This window comes from Thalia democratica, unplaced genomic scaffold, assembly GCF_965202585.1.
Source record: "Thalia democratica unplaced genomic scaffold, ktThaDemo2.hap1.1 HAP1_SCAFFOLD_427, whole genome shotgun sequence".
Lineage (NCBI taxonomy): Eukaryota > Metazoa > Chordata > Thaliacea > Salpida > Salpidae > Thalia > Thalia democratica.
Window position 1 is genome coordinate 41,007 of NW_028139488.1, and position 24,327 is coordinate 65,333.

At 23.9% G+C, this 24,327-nt stretch overlaps 1 protein-coding gene across 1 annotated transcript; it reads left to right on the forward strand.

Moving 5' to 3' along the window:
- The first annotated feature begins 869 nt into the window (after window positions 1–869).
- LOC145846386 (polyubiquitin-like) lies at window positions 870–12,959 on the forward strand. The gene is made up of 4 exons (XM_082953198.1): window positions 870–978; window positions 10,146–10,235; window positions 12,054–12,269; window positions 12,823–12,959. The coding sequence occupies exons 1-4, from the start codon at window positions 870–872 to the stop codon at window positions 12,957–12,959; spliced, it is 552 nt and encodes a 183-aa protein (XP_082809324.1).
- The last annotated feature ends 11,368 nt before the right edge of the window (window positions 12,960–24,327 follow it).

A 24,327-nucleotide genomic window follows, 5' to 3' on the forward strand; every position in this document is an offset into this window, starting at 1 on the left:
CCATGTTCATTGCAATGGTTATCATTGTGTTGAAAGCTGCTCTTGGAATCAATACATAAATTGGTGGAAGAAGAAACAAACATTGTACATAAGAAATTTATAAACAATGAACACTATGTTAAATAGAATATTTTTTTTTGTATTATGTGTTTATTACAAGTTAAATTTATGTTGTTTAAATATCTTTTTGAAGAGCAGCTTTGATCATTTTTTCGTGAGTTAAGAAAAGTAGGGAAAGAGATTTTGTCTTTTAACTAGGCTTTAAATACTAAGTTAAAAAGTAAAAAAAGAAAATGTCATAATACCAAAGCATTTATTTTATAATTTTAAACCGTGTGAATTAATATCGAAATTTTCGTAAACAATAAGAACTGCGATAAGCTTTCTCATCAGAATTTTCGTAAACAATAAAAACTGCGATAAGCTTTCTCATAAAAATCATTTAAAGCTGCATAACAAAATATCATTAAAAAACAAAACTGCGATAAGCTTTCTTATCGGAATCTTCGTAAACAATAAAACTGCGATAAGCTTTCTCATAAAAAATCATTTAAAGTTGCATAACAAATATCATTTTTCCATAAAAAAGCCAATATTGAGAGAATATGTGTTCTTTCCGAATGCATATATAAGCGGTTGTTTAAGAAACAGTGCTCGCTTTTTGTTATGCCTATGAAACAGCGCGGAACTCAACTATAAGCCGCAGGAAAGGATTTCTACGATCAAAGCTGCTACGACTTTCAAACGGATATCTGTAACGTGTTAGTGTGTTCTATATCTTGTCACTGCACTTATTATACTTATTAAAGCACAATTACTTTACTCACTATTAAGTTGTATAAAATAGCAGAAGTTTAGTAATATCATAAATGCCTCAAACGCGCGGGAAAACTTCCAAGTCGAAGAAACTTTCCCTTCAGAGAGTTTTGCGGTCCAAGGATAAAACGGACAAATCGTCTAACATGGACTCTAATACAGGTTACAATAACACAAAACTGTGAAAAAAAAAATATTTTGAAATTTTGGTATTTTTTATACTTATAGTTTAAATCAAAGTACTTTTTGTATTCGTACAATTTGTGCTACTATAAAAATTTTTAAATTTTATTATTTTGAAATTCAATTTACTTTAACTTAATTAGTAATTTCTCCAAAACTAGAAAACTTGCAATGGTTTTAAAAAAACTTAAGTAATTAAATTTTTTGACAAAAAAATAGTTTCAACTTAAAAAAATTAAATAATTACTCTCACTCACTGAATCAAATCATTGTCCTTGATGACATTATATTGTCCTGGGTCGTCCTGAGTTTTTTAAATTTGGAAAAAAAAAACTCAGTACCGGAAAAAAGTCAAGTTTTACAACAAAATTAGTAAAAATAACCTAACATTGTAATAAGGTCTAGTAGATAGATATAAAATATTATAAAAAAAAATCTGATCTGAGTCTTTCTTAATTTTAAAAAACTCTCCTGAGGCTTTAAAAAAAAAGCAAACTGTCTGAAGTCAACCTCTGATATTTTTTAAATTTTAGTCTGTCCTGACTTATACTGAATAGTCCTGAGTCATCCTAAATTTTGTTTTAATATGCCTTGACTTATACTGAACATCTTCAATAGTAAAGTCATATTCGTATAAAACCTTTAAAGTTAAACGTAATCAGCAATAATAGTAAACTACTAAATTAGTTTTATTAAAAAACGAGCAATTAAAACATTTATAATATTGAACTAAAAAGTCTTTGGAAAAGTATTAATCAGGGTTGCTAAATACTTTTGGCACATTTTATCCATTTTCTTAAAAGTACATATGTTTGTGTTTTTTTTTAATTTAAAGTTAAGTTTGAGGAAAAAAATTGTATAAATAGAATAAAACCAAATACAAAGATAATCTATAGCTATCTAAAATATGTTATAAAGAAATTGATATTGGCAAAAAAATTTTATCTACATGATAGATTTTTAAGTCAAATCAAAACTCTGCCACTAAATATGTTAAAGTGGCTAAAATTTTAGATTTTTCAGGTCTTTTTTTTTTATCTGAAATTAAAGGTTCTTCGAGGTTTTTTAGTTTAAATTGTCAAGTTCTAGGTTTTTTAACGTTTCAAATTTTCTTTTGGCAACACTTATTTATAAAACATTTAATATGATTTGTTTATGATATTAAACAGTTTATATACTTATAATTAAAAAATAAAAGGTTTTATGTTTTTACAAAAAACTTTTGATCATTTTAGAAAATATTCAATTATTATTTTTTTTTTTATTCATAAAACTTTAATATTAAAAATATAATAAATCTTATACATTCAGTTTGCAGTTAACTTTGTATTTTTAGTTTGCATTTAATACAAGAAACTAATGAATTAAAAATTTTGATTATTGAAAATCTGTTTTAAGTTTTCAAAGTTGTGAAAGAATCTGTTTGCTGAAATAAGGTTTTTATCAAAAAAGCATTAGTTGCAAGTTACTCCAGGTTTTATTCGAAAATTTAAAGTTCATATTGTTTCCATATTATTTTTCCGTAAATTAGTTTGTTCCTGTTTAACTTGTTATGTATTATATTCAGGGTATTTTAAAATAACTTTTTTAAAGTTTTCATAATATATTTTTTCCATTGTTCCAGTGCTAAATTTATAAACTTTTCAATACAATCTAAACTTACAATGCATATTTATCAAACATTATACTTCAATCTTTAACTATTTTTTTAACTAAGACGCTTAGCTTTAGTTTACCTTTGCTTATATTCACAAAAATGTTACTCAAAAAAAAGGTTTTACAAAAACTTATCTACTTGTCACTTAGCTTACCAACAACTGAAACAAGAAGAAGAACAAAAAAAAATTTAATGATGAAATAGAAGCATTAGTGATATAATGAGCTGTGAAGTCAAAATTTTAATAAACATATATAAAAATTCACCTTCATTTTAATTATATAGAATAAACTAAGGAGAAAATACAGCTGGCTTATTTAAAACAGTTTGAAAGAAATAAACGATTCAAACTTAATAAAAGATCCCAAAATAATTTAAACTAAATTTAGTTTTACTTAATAAAAGTTTTTTTTATACAGTTTTCCTAATAACTAAGTAAAGTTTTGACTAAATTTGTTTAAAAAATTTAAAAGTTGTAAACATTACAAAAACTTTGCGAAAAGTTTGTAAATATAATTCAGATAACTGTAGCACCACTACTTAAACTTTAAAGGTTTATAAATCCAAATTTACTTGATAACATTTTTTAAAACAAAATTTTTACTGTTTTAAATGGTTTTCTTATTGTATATGTTTTAACCACTAGATTTTTACACATTCAACTCACAGAGTTTTTTAACTTTAACAAAGTACTACTTGTTAGTTTTACTTTGGACCTAACTTACTTTCAAAGGTAATTTGTTGAGATAATTGGATTTAAAAGCTGTAGATTTTTGCAGACTTTTTTTTAAAATACTTAGGTTTTTGATAAATCTATATATTTCTTTTATAAGATTAAGGTATAATTTTAAAGTAATTAAAAGTGTTAAATAGTATTTATAAGTAGAAACTAATACTCATAAATGAAAAATTAAGTATATATGAACACTAAATGCCAAGATAGCAGGAACTTTTTAAATTAAAAATAAAACAAAAGCGCATATTTTATAAAAAAGTTATAAGTTGCTGCAGATTATCTGAAACGTGCCAGGCAAGGTGCACTAAACCGTGGTCGTCAAGATATACAGAATTTGATTAGCTTTACGACCACTGCACTAAACTGATAACCGCAAAAAATAAAATCGGTGCGTCTAATGATCTAATCTTAAATAGTTCCGCTAGTGATGGGACTACGTAAAGACTTTTATTAGTGAATATCTTCTAAAAGTCATAAATCAGTTTGTATTTACATGCAAACCATTTAACAACGGATGTTAAAATTTTTAACTTTTTCTTTAATTGTTTTACCTTAATTTTACAACAATATTTTTGTTATATGGCTTTGTTTTACATACTTATTAATTGAACACTTCTCAGCAATAACTAAAAAATCCCAAGTTTAGTATTCTTCAAATACTTTATTAAAAATTAAATACATACTTAATCTAACTCTTTGTATTACTTTAGTAATGTCAAAATTTCATGCACCCCTGAATGAGTTTCGTGTACGCTAAAATTTTGTGTACCCAAAAAACGTTTCGTGTACAACTTGACCAGTGTACAACTTGACGACCGCTGTTTATTCACCTTGTCTGGCACGTTTCAGTAAATCTGCAGCTGCTTATTACTTTTAATTAAAATATGCGCTTTTTTTTAATTTAAAAAGGTCCTGCTATCTTGGCATTTAGTGTTAATTTACACTTAACTTTGCAGTTCTAAGTACTAGTTTCTACTTATAGAAACTATTTAGAACTTTTAATTTCTTAAAAATTATATCATTAACTTATTACAGAATCATATACATTTATCAAAAACCTAAGCATTGTAAAAAAAAAATCTGCTAAAGTTTACAGCTTTTAAATTCAATCTACTTAACAAATTGCCTTTGAAAATAAGTTAGGTCCAAATTAGAACTAACAAATAGCACTTTGTTAAAGTTAAAAAACTCTCTGAGTTAAATGTGTAAAAATATAGTGGTTGATGCGTATACAATTAGAAAAACATTTAAAACAGTACAAATGTTGTTTTATGAAATGTTATCAAGTGATTTTGAATTTATAAACCTTTATTTAAATTTTTCAAGTTTAAATAGTGGTGCTACAAATATCTGAATTATATTTGCCAATTATTCTTAAACTTTTTGTAATGTTCACAACTTTTAAATTCTTTGAACAAATTTAGTCAAAAATTTATACAGTTTTTAGGAAAACTGTATGAGATAAGTTTTGATTAAGTGAAACTAAAATTCAGTTCAAATTACTTTAGTAACATTAAAATTACTTCTAAAAGTTTTTTTCCACTTTATTTTTTTAATATAAGCTGCCTGTATTTTTTCTTTATTTTATGCTATATAACCAAAGGGAATGTTTCACTTATGTTCATTAACATTCTGACTTCACAGCTGATCATATCACTAATGCTTCTATGTCATTATTAGTTTTGTCTTTGTTTTACTTGTTGTTTCAGTAGATGTTGTGCTGAGTGTAAGGCAGATACATTTTTGTAAATATTTTTTTTGAATTAGATTTTTGTGAACATATACAACTCTAGTAAACTAAAGCAAAGCTTCTTAGTTAAAAAATAATTTAATATTGAAGTTTGATATTTTAATAGATGTGCATTTAGAATGTGTTAAAAAGTATATAAATTTAGCTCTGGATTTATGGAAATCTTTTTATTATGATAACTTTAGAAAAACAATATTGAAATACCTTGAATTTAATACTTTATGAATTAAACAAGAACAAACTAATTCATAAAAATTAGTCTGGAAACAACTTAAATTTTAAGTTTTTGAATAAAACCTGGAAAAACTTGGAACTGATGCTTATTTTTTTAAAACCTTATTTCAGCAAACAGACTTTTTAACATTTAAAAAAATTCAAAACAGAATTAAATAATCAAAGTTTTAAATTCATTAATTTCTTGTATTAAACGTAAACTAAAAGTACAAAATAACTGCAACTTATCTTAATTTTATTTTAAGTGATCTTAGTGAGTTTTTTTGATTTACATTTTTTTTAAATATTAAAGTTTTACGAACTATAAGAAAACAGTATCTAATAAAATGTGAATGCATAATTTCTAAAATTATTAAGTCATGTTCTTAAAACATAAAACTCTTTTTTTATATTTAAGTATATAAATTGTTTAATATCATAAAAAAATATATTAAAGGTTAAATTAACAAGTGTTGCAAATGAAAACTTGAAACTTGAAAAAATCTGGAACTTTACAATTTAAACTAAAATCCTTTAAAAACCTTGATTTTGAGAAATTAAAAAAAAAAAACCTTGAAAAATCTGGAATTTTCAACAATTTTAACATGTTGAGTAGCAAAATATTAATTTGATTAAAAAAAATCTATCATGTTTACACATTTTTTTTTTATATTTAAAATAGCTATAGATTATCTTTTTTTTATACTATTTAGTACACTTTATTACCTTAAACTTGACTTTAAATTAATAATAGACTCAAATATGTGTACTTTGAACGAAATGGAACAAATTACCAAAAATATTTAGCAACCCTGATTAATACCTTTCTCACGAACCTCCTTTTCTGTAATTGCTGTTTTTTTGAAAAGTATTTTAGTAGTTTACCATTATTGCTGATGTCGTTTAACTTTAAAGGTTCTATATGAGTATGGCATTACTATCGCATATGTTCAGTATAAGTCAGGGAAAATTAAAAATAGATATCAGGATGACTCAGGATAATTAGTATAAGTCAGGACAGATTAAAATTAATAAATATCAGAGGTTGACTTCAGACAGTTTGCTTTTTTTTAAGTCTCAGGAATGATTTTAAAAATTAAGAAAGACTCAGATCAGTTTTTTATAATCTTTTTAATGATCTAGTAGATCTTAATACAGTGTTGGGTTATTTTTACAAATGTTGTTAAATAACTTGACTTTTATTTTGCTAATGAAAATTTTATTTCTTTATTTTATAGACTTAAAAATATCAGGACAACCTAGGACAATATAATGTCATCCAGGACAATACTTTGTTTCACTGAGTGAGAGACTGTATTATAGTGATAATTTAACTTTAGTTAAAGTTGACACTTTGTTTTGTTATACAAATTTGGTTAATTAAATGTTTTACAAGCATTGCAAGCTTTCTAGTTAAAAAAAAAGTACTAGTTAAGGTAAAGTAAATTGAATTTTAATTATATTAGAATTAACAATTATTATAGTAGCATAAAGTATACAAAGATAGAGAACCATTGACTTTGAGTAAAACTATAAGTTTAAAAAAATACTAAAATTTTAAGTCTTTTTTTTAAACCTTCAGTAGTTAAACTGAAATGATTAGTTGTCACAGGGCTATAAAATTTTAGGCCTAAAATTTGAACATCAAAGTGAAAGTTTGTAAGAATCTGATTTAATGCAACTGATAATGTTTCTTTAAAAAAAATTGTTAAAATAAAAAACGCAAATCAAATGTAAAAATTTAGTAAAAATTAATGTACTCATAAACTTTATAATAATTATTTATAACTAAAGTTTTAGATACTATACTTATTATAGTTATAGTTATTATGAACGAAAAATTTAACTTTAATATAGGTACAAGGACAAAAAATAAAAGTATCATATATATTTTTTTTGGAAGAAAATTTTTAATTTAATATTTTTTACATTAATTTAATTGCAAATTGCTGAAAAATTTTTATCCTTATATGCAGAAAAACATATGTTTTAAAATAAGTATTTTTTATCAAGAAACTTCTGTTCACCTTTATTGCAATGTAAAGACTCATTTGAAATATTAATATATTTATTTGATTTTCTAAAATAATTTATCATAAGTATAAGAGTATTATCTTAAAATTTTTGTAAAAAGATAAATGTGAAATTATCCATTATCTAAAATTACTGTTGTTCACATGATTTTTTTGTTACCAACAAGCCATTAATATAATGTTTCATTTAGGGTTGCTACTCTTTGAAAAAAAGGCAGTGTGGATCTTAAGCTTGAAATCAATAATATACTGTGTATATACATATCACTATTAATCAAACTTAAGTTTTACTAACTTAAGGTTGTATTTAAGGTACAACTTTTATGATTAAGTAATATTAAAGTAATTAAAAACAAGTTATATTTTATAAAATATTTTAAAACTAGCCTATTTTGGCCTTATTTCTTTTAATTATTTCAAATAGCCTGAGTTATCTTAAGTTGTGTGAAAGTTTGACAACCCTGTTTATTTGTATATAGGCAAAAAGACATCACTACTTAAGTCATAAAATATCTATATTAAGTCTAGAAAAAAAAAACATATTGTTTGAAATGTAGAACTTGAAAAGTAAATGCATTACGGTAAAAGTAAATCAAAACTACAAAACACTTACAGTTCCTTAAATAAATATTAAAAAAAAAGACCTAACAGGCACTATGCTTTAACAATTACTAAACAGTTCTGGACAAAACTTTAAAACGCATCTGTGGTATGCAACTCGATTACCAGAAGATTATTTTTTGCTTTATCTCGTAACAAGTATCTTTGACAAGATATTTTGAGTGTATTTTTTTTTTTTAGTGAAACAATAATCTAGTTATAAGTCCTAAAAGAATTCCATAAAATTTTAACTAATCACAAAAAAAAAACTTATGTGTAAAATCATTTTTCCTAATACTAAATAAAATTTCAATACATCCTTATACCTCTAAGTTATATTTTGGCATTAATTATTTATCTTTAAATATTTTTTTAGAATACTATATAAATATGGAGGTATTTGTTGACGACCTTTCTAAAAAAAAGTACTTTCAAACTTGCTGTTGAGCCAGTTGATACAAATGCCACTTTGAAGGCTAAAATTCAAAAACAAGAAGGTTGTTTTGCTATTATATAACTTTTAGTTAAAAAGTATGTGTTTACAAATATTAAATATTTTTAAATTTGTAAAATGCTTAAACCTTGATATGAATGTATATTCTTATTAACTATCAAAAGAATAAATCTTATAGCGAAAAAATGTAAGATTCAACTGAGAAAAAAACACAGTAAATATCGATTAATTTATAAATTAAAGTTAAATTTAAGCAAAAACAAGTGTACTTAAGTCGATTTAAAAAATTTGTTAACAGAATATTTTTTATAAAGTGAATTTGAAAAAGTTAAGGTTTATCAAAATTATATAAATGATGAACTAGTAGTTGATGAAAAATTGATGAAAAAACGCGTTTCAAAAATCTAAGAATCAAAAGTACATTTATGAGTACTAATTAATAAAAAACAAAACCTTTTATATCAGCATTTTCATAGTAAAACAAAGTTCAAAGTTAAAAATCTCATGAAGTATATTTTTGCTATTAAAAAAAATTTAGAAAAAGTTGCCAAACAATCTGAAATCTCTAAGATATTTGGAATATAATATTTTAGTCAAACATAAATTAATATAATTGTGAACTAGAGATATTTTTGAACTAATAATAATAAAGAACTGGTCATTTTAATTTAAAATTTGGGATTTTAATAAGGAATAATAAATTTATTATACAATGTTTTTTTCAATATTAGTGTTTTATTAAATAAATTTAAAAGTAGTGTTTTAATTCACAGTGTTTTAATACTTTTAAAGAAAGTTCTTTACTTATCACTAATTTTATAACGTAGTTAATAAAGTCTTACATGAGTACAAAATGTATGTATAGGTGATAGTTTAGCTCAATTACTTTATTACCAGTTTATTAAAACCTCTTAGAACTAATTAATTACTGATAAACCAATTAAGCATATGACTGTAAACGAAAAATTCGTTTTATTTAAAACTTGAAAAAAAAAAAACAGGGATTCCTTACAACATGCAAACGCTTGATATTCAATGGTAAAAATCTTGAAGATAGAAAGACATTGTCTGAATGCAAAATTTATTATGGGTCAACTCTAAAATTGGTGTATAGAAAAACTATCAAGTTTATAAGAAGTCGTTATGGAACTCAAGAAGGAGACACAAAAGGTACTAATCACTTGATTAAATATATTTCAAAAACCGTGGTAATCAAAAATTGCAAATAAATTTCTTTCCACCTAAGTTCAAGCTTTTTTTTAAGTTTACTTAAATGTTTTATAATTATTTGTGGAATATTAGCTATAAAAGCAGAATTATAATTTTAATTCAACTAAAAATTAATTATCAATTAATTATTATTTTAGTAGTTCAGTTGTTTGTAAATATCAAAAGGTTTTTTAAATTTAAATTGGATTTATTACAAAACAAGGACTTTAATTTTTTTTATAAACATACCATCAAAAAAACTTTTTTAATTTTTATCGATTAGTATTCAAGGTTATAAGCATGGGTTTCAAATATAAGTAAAAAAATAATTTTACAAAGTCTTTTTGGTTTTCTTTACAACTAGAGCATTTATTTTTATTCTATGTAGATATAGTGACAGTATGTAGTTGACGGTATACTTACCGCCCCAACCAACTTTTCTGTATTTATCTATAAAACAACGTTTATATTTTACTTATTTTTTATTTCTGTAGCGACAGAATATACAGCTGACTCTTTTGAATTGGATGTTGAACCCTCAGACACTGTTGCAGTTGTTAAAGCAAGAATTGAAGACAAAAAAGGTAAATAAAGATTATTTTTCTTATTTATAGCTTTTAAAGATTATAAGTTAGATAAAATGCCTAGGATAAACTTGCATTCTTGCAAAGTTAGCAACTATTTAAGCAATTTTTTAGAATCAAACTATAAAGTATTTTAATTTTAATTTTGTTTGTATTATGTTTTGGTAAAGTTGGTTAGGAATTTGAGTTGTTACCAAAACTGCAGATTTTTTAAACTACATGAACAAACAAGTTACGTACAAAAAAAATAACAAATTAAAGAAAAAAAAATATTTTTAAAACACAAAGTTTTTTTAAAAAGTCAGCATTACGTTTATTAACCAATAAAAATTTTAGATTAAATTAAAAAAAAAGTTGACCTAGCGTTTTGGGCTTGTAATATAAGATTTAATTCTAGCTTTAGCCAGTTAGTTTAAGAGCACAAAGATGAAAGTTAAAAATATTGTGATTATGATAAGATGAGAAATCTGTATAAAAAAAAATAAATTGATTTTTGAAAATCTATAAATATCAATTAGTATTGGTTAAATTATTTGACTTGACTGCTTAACACTTATTAAAATTTTATATTCAACCATTTAATAATAACATGTAACCATTTTTATTAAATATACTATAATAATAATAAATAATAATTTTATAATAGTAGAATAACTTATGTTATTTTACACAAATTAATCATTAAAATAGTGCTTTTTGACAATTAAAGATTTGTCATGAATTTAACTTATGACAAAAATCAAACTAAACAACAACTATAAATATTTTATGATATAATATTCATTACCCTTACCTTAATAACTGTGATACAACTTGAAAGCGGTTCAAAAGTGCACGAAGACAAACTTGCACGAAAATACTTTTTCATGAAGACAAATTTGCAGATGGGGAAAAATTGGACGAGAGTAAACAAAAACAGAATAATTGTTTTTCTAAATACAGAAAAAAAAACTATAAGATAAATTAATATAAAAAACACAAAAAAAATTGATGACCGAAGGTAACGGGTAGGTGTAAAGTGACAATTGTAATAAATAAAAATAAAAATTGATAAAAAAACAAAATATTGATAAAATGTATCAATAAAAAAATTAAACTATTGCAATATAGTTTCGTGCGAAACTGACCCTTTGTGCAAAAGTGACCTTTCGTGCAAAAAAGCAACTTGGAGTTTTGACACCTACTCATAAAAACCAGTATTGATATTATTCATTAGATTGTTGTCATTCTAGATCGAGGTATCCCCAAGTTATCGATACCGCACCCCTGGGAAATTGACCTAGGACAATAAATAGTAAAGGGTTGAAAAAAAAAGAGAGTTATTAATACTTTAGGCATTCATAAAGTTTTTAAGCTTAAACTAAATAAAAGATTTAGGTGTTTTCTAATAGTGATTAAATGAGGCCATACCATTTTAGTTTCTCTAAAAAGGGGCATTTGAAAATTTAAATGGAAAACTCTGTTCTTGATGAAAAATACGAAATATTTGTTTAATGTGTAATTTAGGATTAAAAGTAGTTTAAAGATTTTATAATGTTTTTTAACTAAAAATACTCAACTCTTGTTTTTATTTTAACTGTTATTACTTTTAAAAGTTTTAATTTAGATTTTCTAATCTGAACTATATTACAAACATGAAGTATAGTTTTAATTTTTAACTAAATTATGATCTTCAAGTTAAACCTTTTATGTAAACAAAATTATAACACATTTCGAAAAAATACTTTCTTTAAATAATACTGTAAAAACGTGGTGTTCACAGTTTTCAAACTTTAAAATTTAAAAAAAAACAAACAAATAACCTAGTTTTTTTTTTAGGATTTTCTTTCGAACAACAATGTTTGTTCTTCCACAAAACACAGCTAGAAGACGACAAGGTATTTTTGGATTACGACATTAACGACTATTCGTTTGTTACGTTGTGGTACACTGAGCAGATACTTGTTAAATTGTTAACGGGTAAATACGTCACGCTAGACTTGTTTTCTTTCGACACTGTTGAAACTGTGAAAGAGAGGATTGAATTAATGTATAGTGAGTTTTTACGTTGTTTTTTGGCTTTTTATGTCATGGTGTTAATATTTTTCTTACTAAAAATTAGTTAAACAATAAATAGCTGTATTCAATGTAATTTGCTAAAAATAGAATTAATTTAGCAACTTAAACATTACTTTTTAGTGTTATATATCATTGTTATTTTGATTTTCTTATTAATTTGTTGTAAGTTATAAAATGAGAAACATAAAGTGTTGTTAGTTATAGATATTTATTCAATATAGTTATTCAAACTTAAACTTAACAATCAGAAAATTTAGTTTTTTCAAAATTAAACTCTAATATACATTATTCGCTCTCACCAAATGCTACATAAAAACATATGCCTTCTCATAAAAGTAATAAACTAGGACTTAGATAACCAATATAACGTTTATGGATTTTAAATGATTAAAAAAATAAGTTTTTAAAAAATTAACAAAAATTTAACAATTCAATTTACAAAGAGTTGCACTATGGAGAAGAAAATGCACAATTGTATCAAAATACTTTTAGAGCTTAAAATAAAGATTAATGTTTTGTTTTGTTTTAGGTATCCCAACACGTCAACAACGTTTGATAAATGGTGGAAGACAACTTGAAGACGGAAAAACTTTGATGGATTACAACATTGAAAGGGCATCAACCATACAATTGGTGTTGAGACTTCGTGGCGGAGTGCGAGCTTGAAACCAAGTGTTATCCTTTAAAGATAAAACGATAAGATAATCTAGGCATGTTGTGTTTTTTAGCAATTCTGAAAGCAATAAATTTTATAATATTTTACCTTGTTTGATTTGTACCTTGCAATACTTGAATTTATTGTAAAATTGAAAGTAGGTATTTATTAGTTGCGAATTTTATTTCAGGTAACTCTAAGTCCTGTTGCATAAATTTATTTTTTTATTTAAATGTACTTGAGCGTTTGAATAGGTTTAATTTGTATGGTCAATTCGAAAAGAAACGTCGTGCCCACTAGTAAATATTTTCCATATACTTTACTAAAACCGGTTTTATTATAACGTAATGTATTTTAATTCACTAAAAACTTATAATATTCTTAATGTTGAAAGAAATTAAGTCTCTTTGACTACTAAAAAGATATTCTGAAAAATTTTTTGCATTTTGAAATTTCTTAGTAAAATTTAATTTAAATTTATAAGTATCAGAATTGTAGTTTAAAATTAAATTATTCAAAGGTAAACAAGGTAAATAAGCTACACTTATATTTCTGTCAGTAAAAAGTTTGAAAATTGAGACCGATCAAATATGCATTAGATTTGTTAAATAGATCTAAAAGTAGAGTTGACTGTGTTTTTGACAATCTTTTAAAGATCTGTTGCATCTTTACCATAATATGAGTGTCTTAAATATTTATAGAATTTTCTTGGTGCTTGTCTGATATATTTTTCCAATTTAGAATACGTATTGTTAATTGTAAATTTACGGTTAACCAAGAGCTCCAAAAATACTTTTAATTTTATTTAATTCCTCCTTAAACAGCTTTTTTAAACAAATTTCGTCTGCTCAAATTTTAAATCAATAAATTAAGCTAATTTTTCTGGGATAAAGGAAGAAACGACTTATAAAGAATATATTGGCAAGCAAAAAATGGTTTTTTATAATTAGATTTTATATAAAACTATGTAAAAGAAATGACATACAAGTTTTAAAAAACTTTCTGAATATAGCTAGAGCCATACTTTCAACTTGTTTACATCATTATTGTTTTTTTACAAACTTTCTTTCAAAATACAGTATATAGATAACGTAGTCTAAAAGCAAGATTCTCAAAAATTTTCACAATTTTATTGCCGTACAACACGGCTGTAAGTATTTCATTTTTATTAAATCTGGTACAAACTATAAATATTGTTAAAGGTATTAAAATGCGAATAAATTGGCTAGCTTAAAACTTTTCATAGGCTTATAAAACATTTTCAATAAAGAAAATATACTGTACTAACAATAGAGTTACGTATAAATAAGGATAAACTAATATATAATAATAATTTGAATATTACATATTAGTCAAATCGGTCCAGGACACAGTCTATTCTTTTTACTCGTGACTTTTCCCCCTGCATCAATAGTTATAAAAAAATTAAACAATGGTTTAAAAATTTACAAGTTTATTGCATTATTTAGTTCAAATCGATTTCGGACTTTAGTCCTTCTTCATTGAACTTCAAACTAACAGAGCTAATACACATTCATGCAACTAAGTAAAAAATATTAAAAACTATATGATTTGACGTAGTAATACAAAATTGTTTATAAAACTAAGTTTTAAGAGCTAGAATATTTTTTAAATTAAAATGATATTTTGTCTGTAAAAGTGAATCAAAATGAAATGCATATAAAAACAAACACTTTACCAACTAAAAACTATCTTAGTAGGGAATTGTTTGATGTTAGTTATTGTTAATAAATAGTTACTGCTATCGGTGAAATAAAAATTAAAAAAACTTAAAAAAAATAATTAAACCAATACTTAAAGTAATTACAAAATCTTTAAAAATAAGAAACTGTATCTTACAAAATTTTTATCTTATAGAAATAAAATTATCGATGAATAAAACTAACTATTATGAAACAAAACCTAAATAAAACAATAATACAATAATTAAATCAAGAACTAAATGAAATTGTTTTAACAGCAAAACATTTTTATAAAATTTTTTTCAAAAATCAAACGATTATGAAACCAAAACTAGTCTTAGTAAAACTATCCTGTTAAAAATCGGTTGTTGTAAAATATTGGTTTTATGATTTTTATATTATGTATATACTCTATAAAAATCTAAGTTCGTATGGTAGCTTGTTGAGTCTGTAAAAGTGATTAAATATGCTTTTTCAAAAGTTTTGCTCGATGTTGGATGTTTATAGGCATAGTGAAGTTTGAGTGCAGCTCGATCATTTGTCTCGCTGGTGGTCATGTTCTTTCAGTTTATAATCTTCTTTTTATGTCGGTGAGAGCACCATCTTTAGGAAAGGGACGTAATTGTCTGTCCCACATAGTGTTCATCACAGACATTGCACTTTGCCGCCTAAATTTCAAAGTTTTTGCAATTCAAGTTCCTTTTTAGTTTAACTATTTTACCACTTTTTGATTCTATCAAAAATATACTAAAATGCTTACCAAATTTTGACTTTTTAAAACATTGAAAATGAGATAAACTTCAATTAATTCAAACTAAAACTTAGTCTAAATTACTTTGGTGTCACTCAAATTAGTTTTCAAAGTTGTTGTTTTTTTAATTGTTTTATTATAAGCTAGGTGTATTTGGTATTTAGTCAATACTATATAATAAAGGTAATGTTTAATTTATGTTCACTAACATTCTGACTTCACAGCTGATCATATCACTAATGCTTTATGTCATTAAGAACTTTTTTTTTATTGTTCTTCTTATTGATTCAGTTGCTGGTTGCCAAAAATTCTGTTATCCTCGTAAAACTTAAAACTTGATCATATTGGCTAAAAACCCTGGAACTACAGAAGATTTGAAAAATAACTTAAAAAAAAAATTAAAATTTCAATACACTTTTAAAATTTAACTAGTAAATTTTTGATTTTACACGAAAATTTTAATTTTTTGAATTTTTTAAAATTTTTTTTTAAGTAGCTTAAAATTTCAATTTACTCATACTACTTTAACACTGCTTGTACCCTTTAAATTGACTATAAACTAAAAATAGACCCAAAAAGTGTACTTTTAAAAACTTGGAAGAAATTTGATAGCCTGGAAAAAATATCTCAAAAACTAATAGCAACTCTGATAGTTTTAAGTGTTTGATTATGTATTTTCAAACGGTTTTTAATTAAGAAACTGATTTCAAATGTCAGATAATTTTCACAGGCTGATATATAGTAGGGAAGGGCAACCCAAGACCGGCGCACCAGAACCGGCCCGAAGAGTATAAAAGACCAGCTCCCTAAATTTTTTTAAATTTCAATGTAATCGGGCCATCAGATAAAAATGACCGGCTCAATGTAAAAACTCAATGTAATTAAACGTAAAACTTCAAAAATAAACTTGTTATAGGCATGCATTAAAAATGGATATGTCAAAAATGAAAGTCATCCTGAAGAAATAGAGAATTGTTTATATTGATAATAAGAATAGTATTTTTTATTACTACTTACAATTTAAAAATTAATTTATTTTGTCAATTAAAATTAATGTCAAATTAAAGTAATTTTTTTTCAAATGTTAAAATTAATAAATCAAAGTTTGTCTCGAGTAATTTCTAGTAATCAAATTATTGCATTTACAAAATTATTATTAGTTCTGCCAAGGGTTACAATAAACAGACAAATCTGAGTACTTTATACACATTGATTTAAAATGACATAATTGAAAAACTTATGTTGAATAAATGGTTTCAAAATAGTGATCTACCAGACCAAAAAAAAGTATCCGTCCGAATCGCTTATTAAAAATAGGATCCGGCTGAATATTAGTACTTTCTAGTTAAGATCAGGCCAAATCCAGATCTAAACTGGGATTATCATGCCGGATACGTATACTGAATTAATAATTCAAAATGCTCCGGCTCGTCTAGGACTTTTTTTTTCGGATCTTGCCCGCCAATTAAAAACGCTGCCCACCACTAATTTATAGCAACCCTGGTTGCTTTTTTCAATTGACATTAGTACTTTATAAAATCAAAATTATTAAGTTTAAGTCATTTTATAAAGGAAAATATTACTATTTAATTAATAATTTAAAAATTGAAACTATTACTTCGCTTAGTTTACAACTTAATTTACTAAAAGTTATAGTGATTTTTAGCTAAATATTGTTAATATTATCAATTATAAAAGCAATGAAGAATAAATGATGACTAGCTTAAAATAAATAATTATGTGAAACTTAAATTGATCTGTTTGATTTTTCTAAAGATCTAAAAACATTAAAACAAATTATATTTTTTAACTTTTCAAGACATAATTAATTTTTTTTATCTGATTGAATAGTAACTTTTTATAACAAAAATTTTAAAACTTAAGATTTTTAAAGATTAAATAATTAAGATTAATTTAAAAATATTTTTAAACCTTAGGACAAAAGTTAGATATACAAGTTAATATTTTATATTGTTGCTAAATAATTTTGGGAAATTTTCTCAAGGATTTTAGATTTTCCTCCAGGTTTTTTTATGAACACAATTTTGGATCTATTTTTAATTTATAGTTAGTTTTGAGGAAAGAAACTGTTTTGAATAGTATAACAACATTGATACTGTAAACCTACGTTATTATGTGTAAAAATCTTTTAATAACGACATTATTTTTTTCTAAATGATAGATTTTTTGTTTAAAATTGAAATTTTACTACTTAACATATTAAAATTATAAAAGTTCTAGATTTTTCAATTTGTTTTCCTTCTAAAGTTTTCTCTAGTTTTATAGTTTTTTTTTTTTGGTTTTCAGGTTTTTTGGCAACCCTGACTTAAGAAAAACCGTTTATAGAAATGAGTATCCATATATTATAAATTGAATACTGATTAATGTAATAAAATGTGATCAGAAAAGTTTGACTTATATAGTTAAAAAGTGTCTTGTTTTTAGTTTTCTGTGTATGCTGAAACCCCGTAATTTGTTTACAGTTAATATAAAAAGTGCAAATTTAAATAAGCAATCTTGTACGTCTTTTACTTTGATATTTTCATTATATTGTTTGACTTTGTTTTAAACGTTTAACTACGTCTAGTAAAAAAAAAGTTACCATTTAATTTAAACTATTTGACTAAAACATTAAAAAAGCGTTTTTTTATTTGTTTGAAATACTAGTTAACTAAAAACCGATCATGTTTTGTTTAATCTAAATAAATATCTAATGTAAAATTAAATGCTACACTCATAATTTTATTTAAGGTTGCCAAATATTGAGAAATATCTTCAAGGTTTTTTGATTTTTTCTGTTTTAAACTCCAAGTTTTTGGATTTATTTTTGGTATAAAATTTAGGTTAAGAAAAAAAAACCGTCTTGGATAGTATAACAACATTGAAAATATACCTGAAGCTCTTTTAAATGTGTTATACAACAAATAAGTATGATGAAAAAAAAGGTGATATATTTTTTGTAACAGCAAAATTTTCTACTTTATTTTAAAAAATTGTTTCAAATTCCAGGTTATTCAATAGTTTTTGTTCAAACTGCATAATTTTATGTCTTAATTTTAAGTTTTTTTATGGTTTTATAACATGATTGTCTAATTTTAGGTTTTTCCTAGTTTTTCTAGGATTACAGGTCTTTTTGCAACCCCGTGTTTATTCTATTAGTGCTGAAACTTAGTAAAAGATAAGCACATCTTAACAAACTGTAGAAAATAAACAATGTGTCTGTTAGTTTTTATTTTTATAAAAAAAAATATTTTAAACAAAATCTCATTTAACAAATAAGCTTGGATACAATTTTTATTATAACTTCCAGTGAGTTCAATTTTAAATTTATGTTAACTAAAATATAAGAATATAAATTCATGATTTATTATTTTTTAGTTTTATAATAACTGAATTAAACTTTATACTAATAGATTTCACACAGTACTAATACATTTTTTTTTGTAAAAAATGTTCTCAACTAGGGTTGCAACGAAAGATTGACCTTTAAAAAATTTCCAATGTTCCCTGACTTTTTTTAATAAGTATCTGAACTAAAACCTAACAAAATACATAACTAATTATTTACAATTATTATGTTTAAGATTTTTTTTTGGTTTTTGAGAAATTTTTTCAAGGTTGTCTAATTTTCATCTAGATTTTTTACAGTGAACTTAATAGAATGTAGTAAAAAATACTGCTGTTATGTATTTGAACAAACCTTAATTAAGTTTAAAAGTTTTAAATACAATAAGTATTACTCCTTTGACCTCAAAGACTATGTTTTATGAATTAGTAGTCTAATGGTTTTAATTTAAATAAATTTTAAGTGTAAATTGTTAATTTTTTGTTTCAGAAAGATTTTTATTGTTTTTTGAAATTACCAAGAAAAAAAAAACTTATTAGTGACATTTTACCAATATTCCTGTTGAACTTCTTATAATAGATGTATTTTAAATGAAGCTAATCTTTACATACTAAAAGACGGACTCAATGAGCCACATCAATATAATAAAAAAATATACAAATCTCATTTGGTTCATTGTTCTTTTGACAACAAAATAGAACAAATTAAAAACGCACGAGATAATAAGAATAAGATTGTACCTATTCACAAAACCCTGAAATCAGATCTAAGTAAGAAAATAGACCAATTTTAAATACCGATAGTACTACTGAAAACAATGATAGATCATTTAAATATAAGTTAGAAGATTCTGTATCAAAAAAAGAACTTGACATCACTAAATGGTCTTTCGGATTCGATAAGAATAAATCCGCAGTGTCAAGTGAAAACAGCCAGTCATTTGAAGTAAAATATTTTAAAGTTGTTGAATACCTTACAAATCATATTGATCGTGCTTTCGAATATGCCAAGTGTCTTTGCTGTAATAGAACAGGTTTAGTTAACCAAGAAAAATTTTATTTTTGTTTTTATCGTAATGCCTGATGTGGTTTTATCAAATGAAAATTTACTCGATTATGACGATCTTGCTACTTAAAAAAGTAGAGGTTAATTTACAAATATCCCAATTTCTGTATTTCAAAGTAAATATGAAAATAACTTTTACTTTAACAAACATAAAATAGTGAAAGGTACGTTTTGTGGATCTAATCAATATATCAGTGTCGGTCGTGAAAGTCTTGTAAAACTGAAATTTTTAGTTAAAATTACGCAAAAGTTGATGAGCATGAACTTATAAAAGTATTTGTTTATAACAAGAATACTAAATTAAAAATTGTCATTCGATAAATCTGCCGAGTTCTGGAAATTTCAAGAAAAAATTATTAACTCTTATTGATAGTAATTTTAAGGCTGATATTTTTTTGTCAAATATATACATAAATTTAACTCAATTAAAAGTCAAGCGAAATTAGAATTCGAAGGTTTAATATTGAAGTACAATAATACAAAGCTTAAAATAGAAAAACTAGATAAAAGGGACGACTTCATGTTTTTGAAAAATGCGCTAAAAGCGTTAGATTATGAAGAAGATAAAGTTATGAAACATTTTTATATAATAGAAAGAACTAAAAGTAAAAAGTCAAATCAGTAATTTGGAGAGTTACTTTTGCATGGAGTACAGTTAGACATGCTTGAAAAGGTATTAAAAGATGGATATAGTGACATAATTTGGTCTAAATACAAACCTTGTTGGAACTTGTGCAAGGAATTTTTTGAGAGTAGTAACTACGTCAGAAACTGTTCAAACTGTAACGACGATGAGTTTAAAAAAGGTATTAGTTACAACAAACAAGGACAAAATAAATTGTCATTTATTTTCATGGTATTTAACAAGAAAAAGGTTTATAAGCCTAATGACGCTACAACCGATACAAAAGGGAATTTTGCTTTTGTAAGGATTTTACAAGAATTGTTATGCATAAGACTGTTAAAGATGTTTATGAGATGATTCCCGCATACCTAATTGCATTATAATTAAAATAAACTGTATTATAAAAACTTAAATCTACATGAGATGAAGTTTTCTGAGAAAAAAACCCGAAAAAAACTGATTGAGATTTAAAAATCAGCTTAGTAGTAGTTGTTTAGATAATGAGTAAATCTTAAAATTAACTGACACTTTTACGTTTCAAAATGTTAACAACTGATTCTTTAAAATGTATTTTGTATAAAAATCTCGTGTAAAAAAGTTTAAAGTTATAATTACTGTTTAAATATAATTATCATAAAGATAATTACCATTTTTTATTGGTTAGCATTGTTTTCAAATGCCTAGTTTGAATTAAAAAAATTTTTGTGTTTGTATAAGTATTTTAGTTTATTTTTTGTTTTTATGTTAGTTTCAACGCAGCTATAACTTCATTAAGTTTTATACTTTATGTAATTTTTAGTTAAAGCCAGTATTTTTAGTATATATGTAGTTGAATCTTTTGAAAATATAAAATTTTTGTAAGAATAGCATTTAGCTTCTTATTTATTATTTATACGTAATATTAATTCAAGTATTCGTTAAATTATTGATTATATCGTTTATAATTTTTCATAACTATCTCGATATATTTTCTATTAATGCTAATAACTTTGCTAGAACAAAAATGTTATAGTAAACATTAAACAAACTTTTATTTATTGAAAAAGTTATATATTTGCATCAATTTTTTCAGAGAATTTTCTATTAAGCTTAATTAATGTTAACTTTAATCAAAACTCAAAGACAGTTAATATTTCTTAAATTGTTAATTTTGATTGTTTTGCAATAAATATCGTTAAAGGTTCTTTTATTTTTTTGTCGAATGTAAACATTTTATAGTCAAGCATCACCTCGTATTTCATAAATAAATGTTGAAAAAATAGAGTTATCAGAAAAGAATATAGCAAGCTTAACAATTTTGTTTAAACAAAAATTAAAATTTGTAAGATTTATTTATTTACAATAATTGTTAAACTGATATTTAATTTGCTGTACATGTTTTGTGCATAAGAGTTTTTGAATTACTTTATTATTGCTTTATAATCAAAACAAGTTAATTACCTTGTATCTATAATGCTTATAGCTATTGATTAACATTATTAAAAATTAATAAAACAATTGCTAAAAGAAACAGACAAGACTTTTTAACAAAATGAGTAAATAGTATGGCTTAAAAAAAATTTTATTGAGTTGAACAGAAACCATGAGTAAAACAACATGGAATTAAAAAAAAAACATTTTGTTATGATTTTAGTTGTTTTATTAAAACTTATTTTTCCTTTAAAAACTTTTACATTAACAAAAAATAGTACAAAAACTTAACTAACTTAACTGACGTGCATTTTGTATTAAACAACAACCTTGATTTTACCTTATAAGTAATTATTAGGTTTATTACTATTTTGAAGTGCAATTAATCTTCTCTATCAGACACAAATTTATATACATACTAATAACAGTCTTATAACTAAATCTTTTAAGTACTTAAATAAATATAATTTTATTGTGCGTAGTTTTTTAAAATTTTGATAACGTTTGGTAATAAAAAATCATAGTTTTATAGTATAAAACACTAAGTACATCAAGCTTTATAACAAAACCTTTAAGGATTTTTTAAATATTACAAATAAAAACTAATCTAAATTATTACGTTTTAAATAACTAAAGCTATATTTAGTGTTTTTAAGTTTTACCACATACTTATATGTAAAATTTATGCTTAGATTTTTTAACAACTATTTATGCAATGCTAATATCGGATGTACAGAACATTACTTAATTTTGTATGACAATTTTTTAAACTAGCATAGAAAACATAATCTGCTTGTTCAACTTTTTTTTTTAACCATACTTTTTTTTACTTATTATATTGATATAAGTAACAGTATTTAACAGTATTTTGGATATTTTTGTAGAAAGAAGAAAATAAGAATAAATTAAAGTGTTTTACTTTTGAAATTATGTAAATAATAAGTATTTATATTTTAATAATAAAGTAATGCATACTCATAATTGCAAGCAATCAGTCTGTTAAGAAAATTTTTCTCACAATGAAAAATTAAAAATGCAACGTGTAACAACTTACTATTGGGTTTTGACGATGAGAATTTTAGTTTAAACTACTTCAACTTATTTAAAATATCAGTTATGTTATAGAGAAATTGGATACAATTGTTTTTTAACTAAGTAATTAACAATAATTAAACAATCAATTTAAATTTAAAAGACTAAGCATTAACATTTCTGAATTAAAAATGTTTACCTTGTTTTGCAAATTAAACTCAAAAACTAAATTCACATTTATGTATAAAATTTAAAGCATCTGGTTTTATGTTTATATGAATAGTTTTCTTAAAATGTATTATTTTTCATATTGAATGATGTTTTTAGGTTTTATATAACCTTTGTTAGTTTAGAGTTATTTTCAGTTCAAAATCAATTAAAGGTATTTTCAGATAAAAAATAACTTAAAAACTTAATTGACATCTTCTTTTAAACAAATACATCAAATTAGAACTATTCTGAACTTAACCCACATACGGTTGCTTAACTGCAATAATTCTTGACTAGATCTCAATAATTAGAATAAATAATAAAAGAAAAACAATTATTATTAAAGATGTTATGATTTAACAATAAAACTATATTTGTATTTACTTTTATACTGGACTTAATCTGTGATAGGTTGTCTTAAGTGTTGTTGTTTCTAGTCGTGCGGAAAGTTCATTATTTATCTTTAATAGCGTGAAACAACTTTCTATCTCAACTTTGTTAATAATGCCCGAAATAAGTATTGGTTAATATCATACACATTTAAAAATAAAATTCTCTTTGTATATCTATCCTAAATATCTTTTAAACCCTGTATACTCCTATCAACCATAAGCAACCAGTTTATTGCGCAGTAAAAATTTAAAAATAAAATTTGTTTTGTTATGCGAATTATATTATTAGTTGCATGATGTTAATATATAGATAATATCTTTAATGCGATTGGCAATTACAGTAAAGTAAGAAAACTACTCAACTAATTTTACTTTATGTATGAAGCTGATGTTTTGATTTGTTAATTATTTAAATTAATACTAAAAAAGTTCGAATTTTGTCAATTGGAAAAAAGTTTTTTTTTTTTGTTAACTAGTTTTATGTTAAATGTAAACAACAAGTATGTTTCTATACTAGTTTTACTTTGATCTATATTTAATTTTAGTTGAACATATTTTATTTAAATAGTTTTCTATGAGTTTAATTTTACATTTTAAAAGTATGTTTGAGTATTTTTAATTTTAACGATTTTAAATTTCAATGACAAACAATCTTAGGTGATAGATAACTTCAAATAAAATTTTATACGTCAATTTCAAATTTTATTAAGTATTCGAATGCCTTAAATGTTTACATTAAAAAAGTTTAGTTCATGACAAATTAAGATATTCATAGCGTGAATATACACTTTATAGATTTTTTATTGAATGAAAGTATTGAATTACACTGACAATTAAACAAATAA

Coding starts and splice junctions, on each gene's coding strand:
- LOC145846386 (XM_082953198.1), top strand. CDS start 870: ATGCCTCAAACGCGCGGGAAAACTTCCAAGTCGAAGAAACTTTCCCTT. Junction 979..10,145: donor TAACATGGACTCTAATACAG/GTTACAATAACA, acceptor TTATTTCTGTAG/CGACAGAATATACAGCTGAC. Junction 12,270..12,822: donor GAGGATTGAATTAATGTATA/GTGAGTTTTTAC, acceptor GTTTTGTTTTAG/GTATCCCAACACGTCAACAA.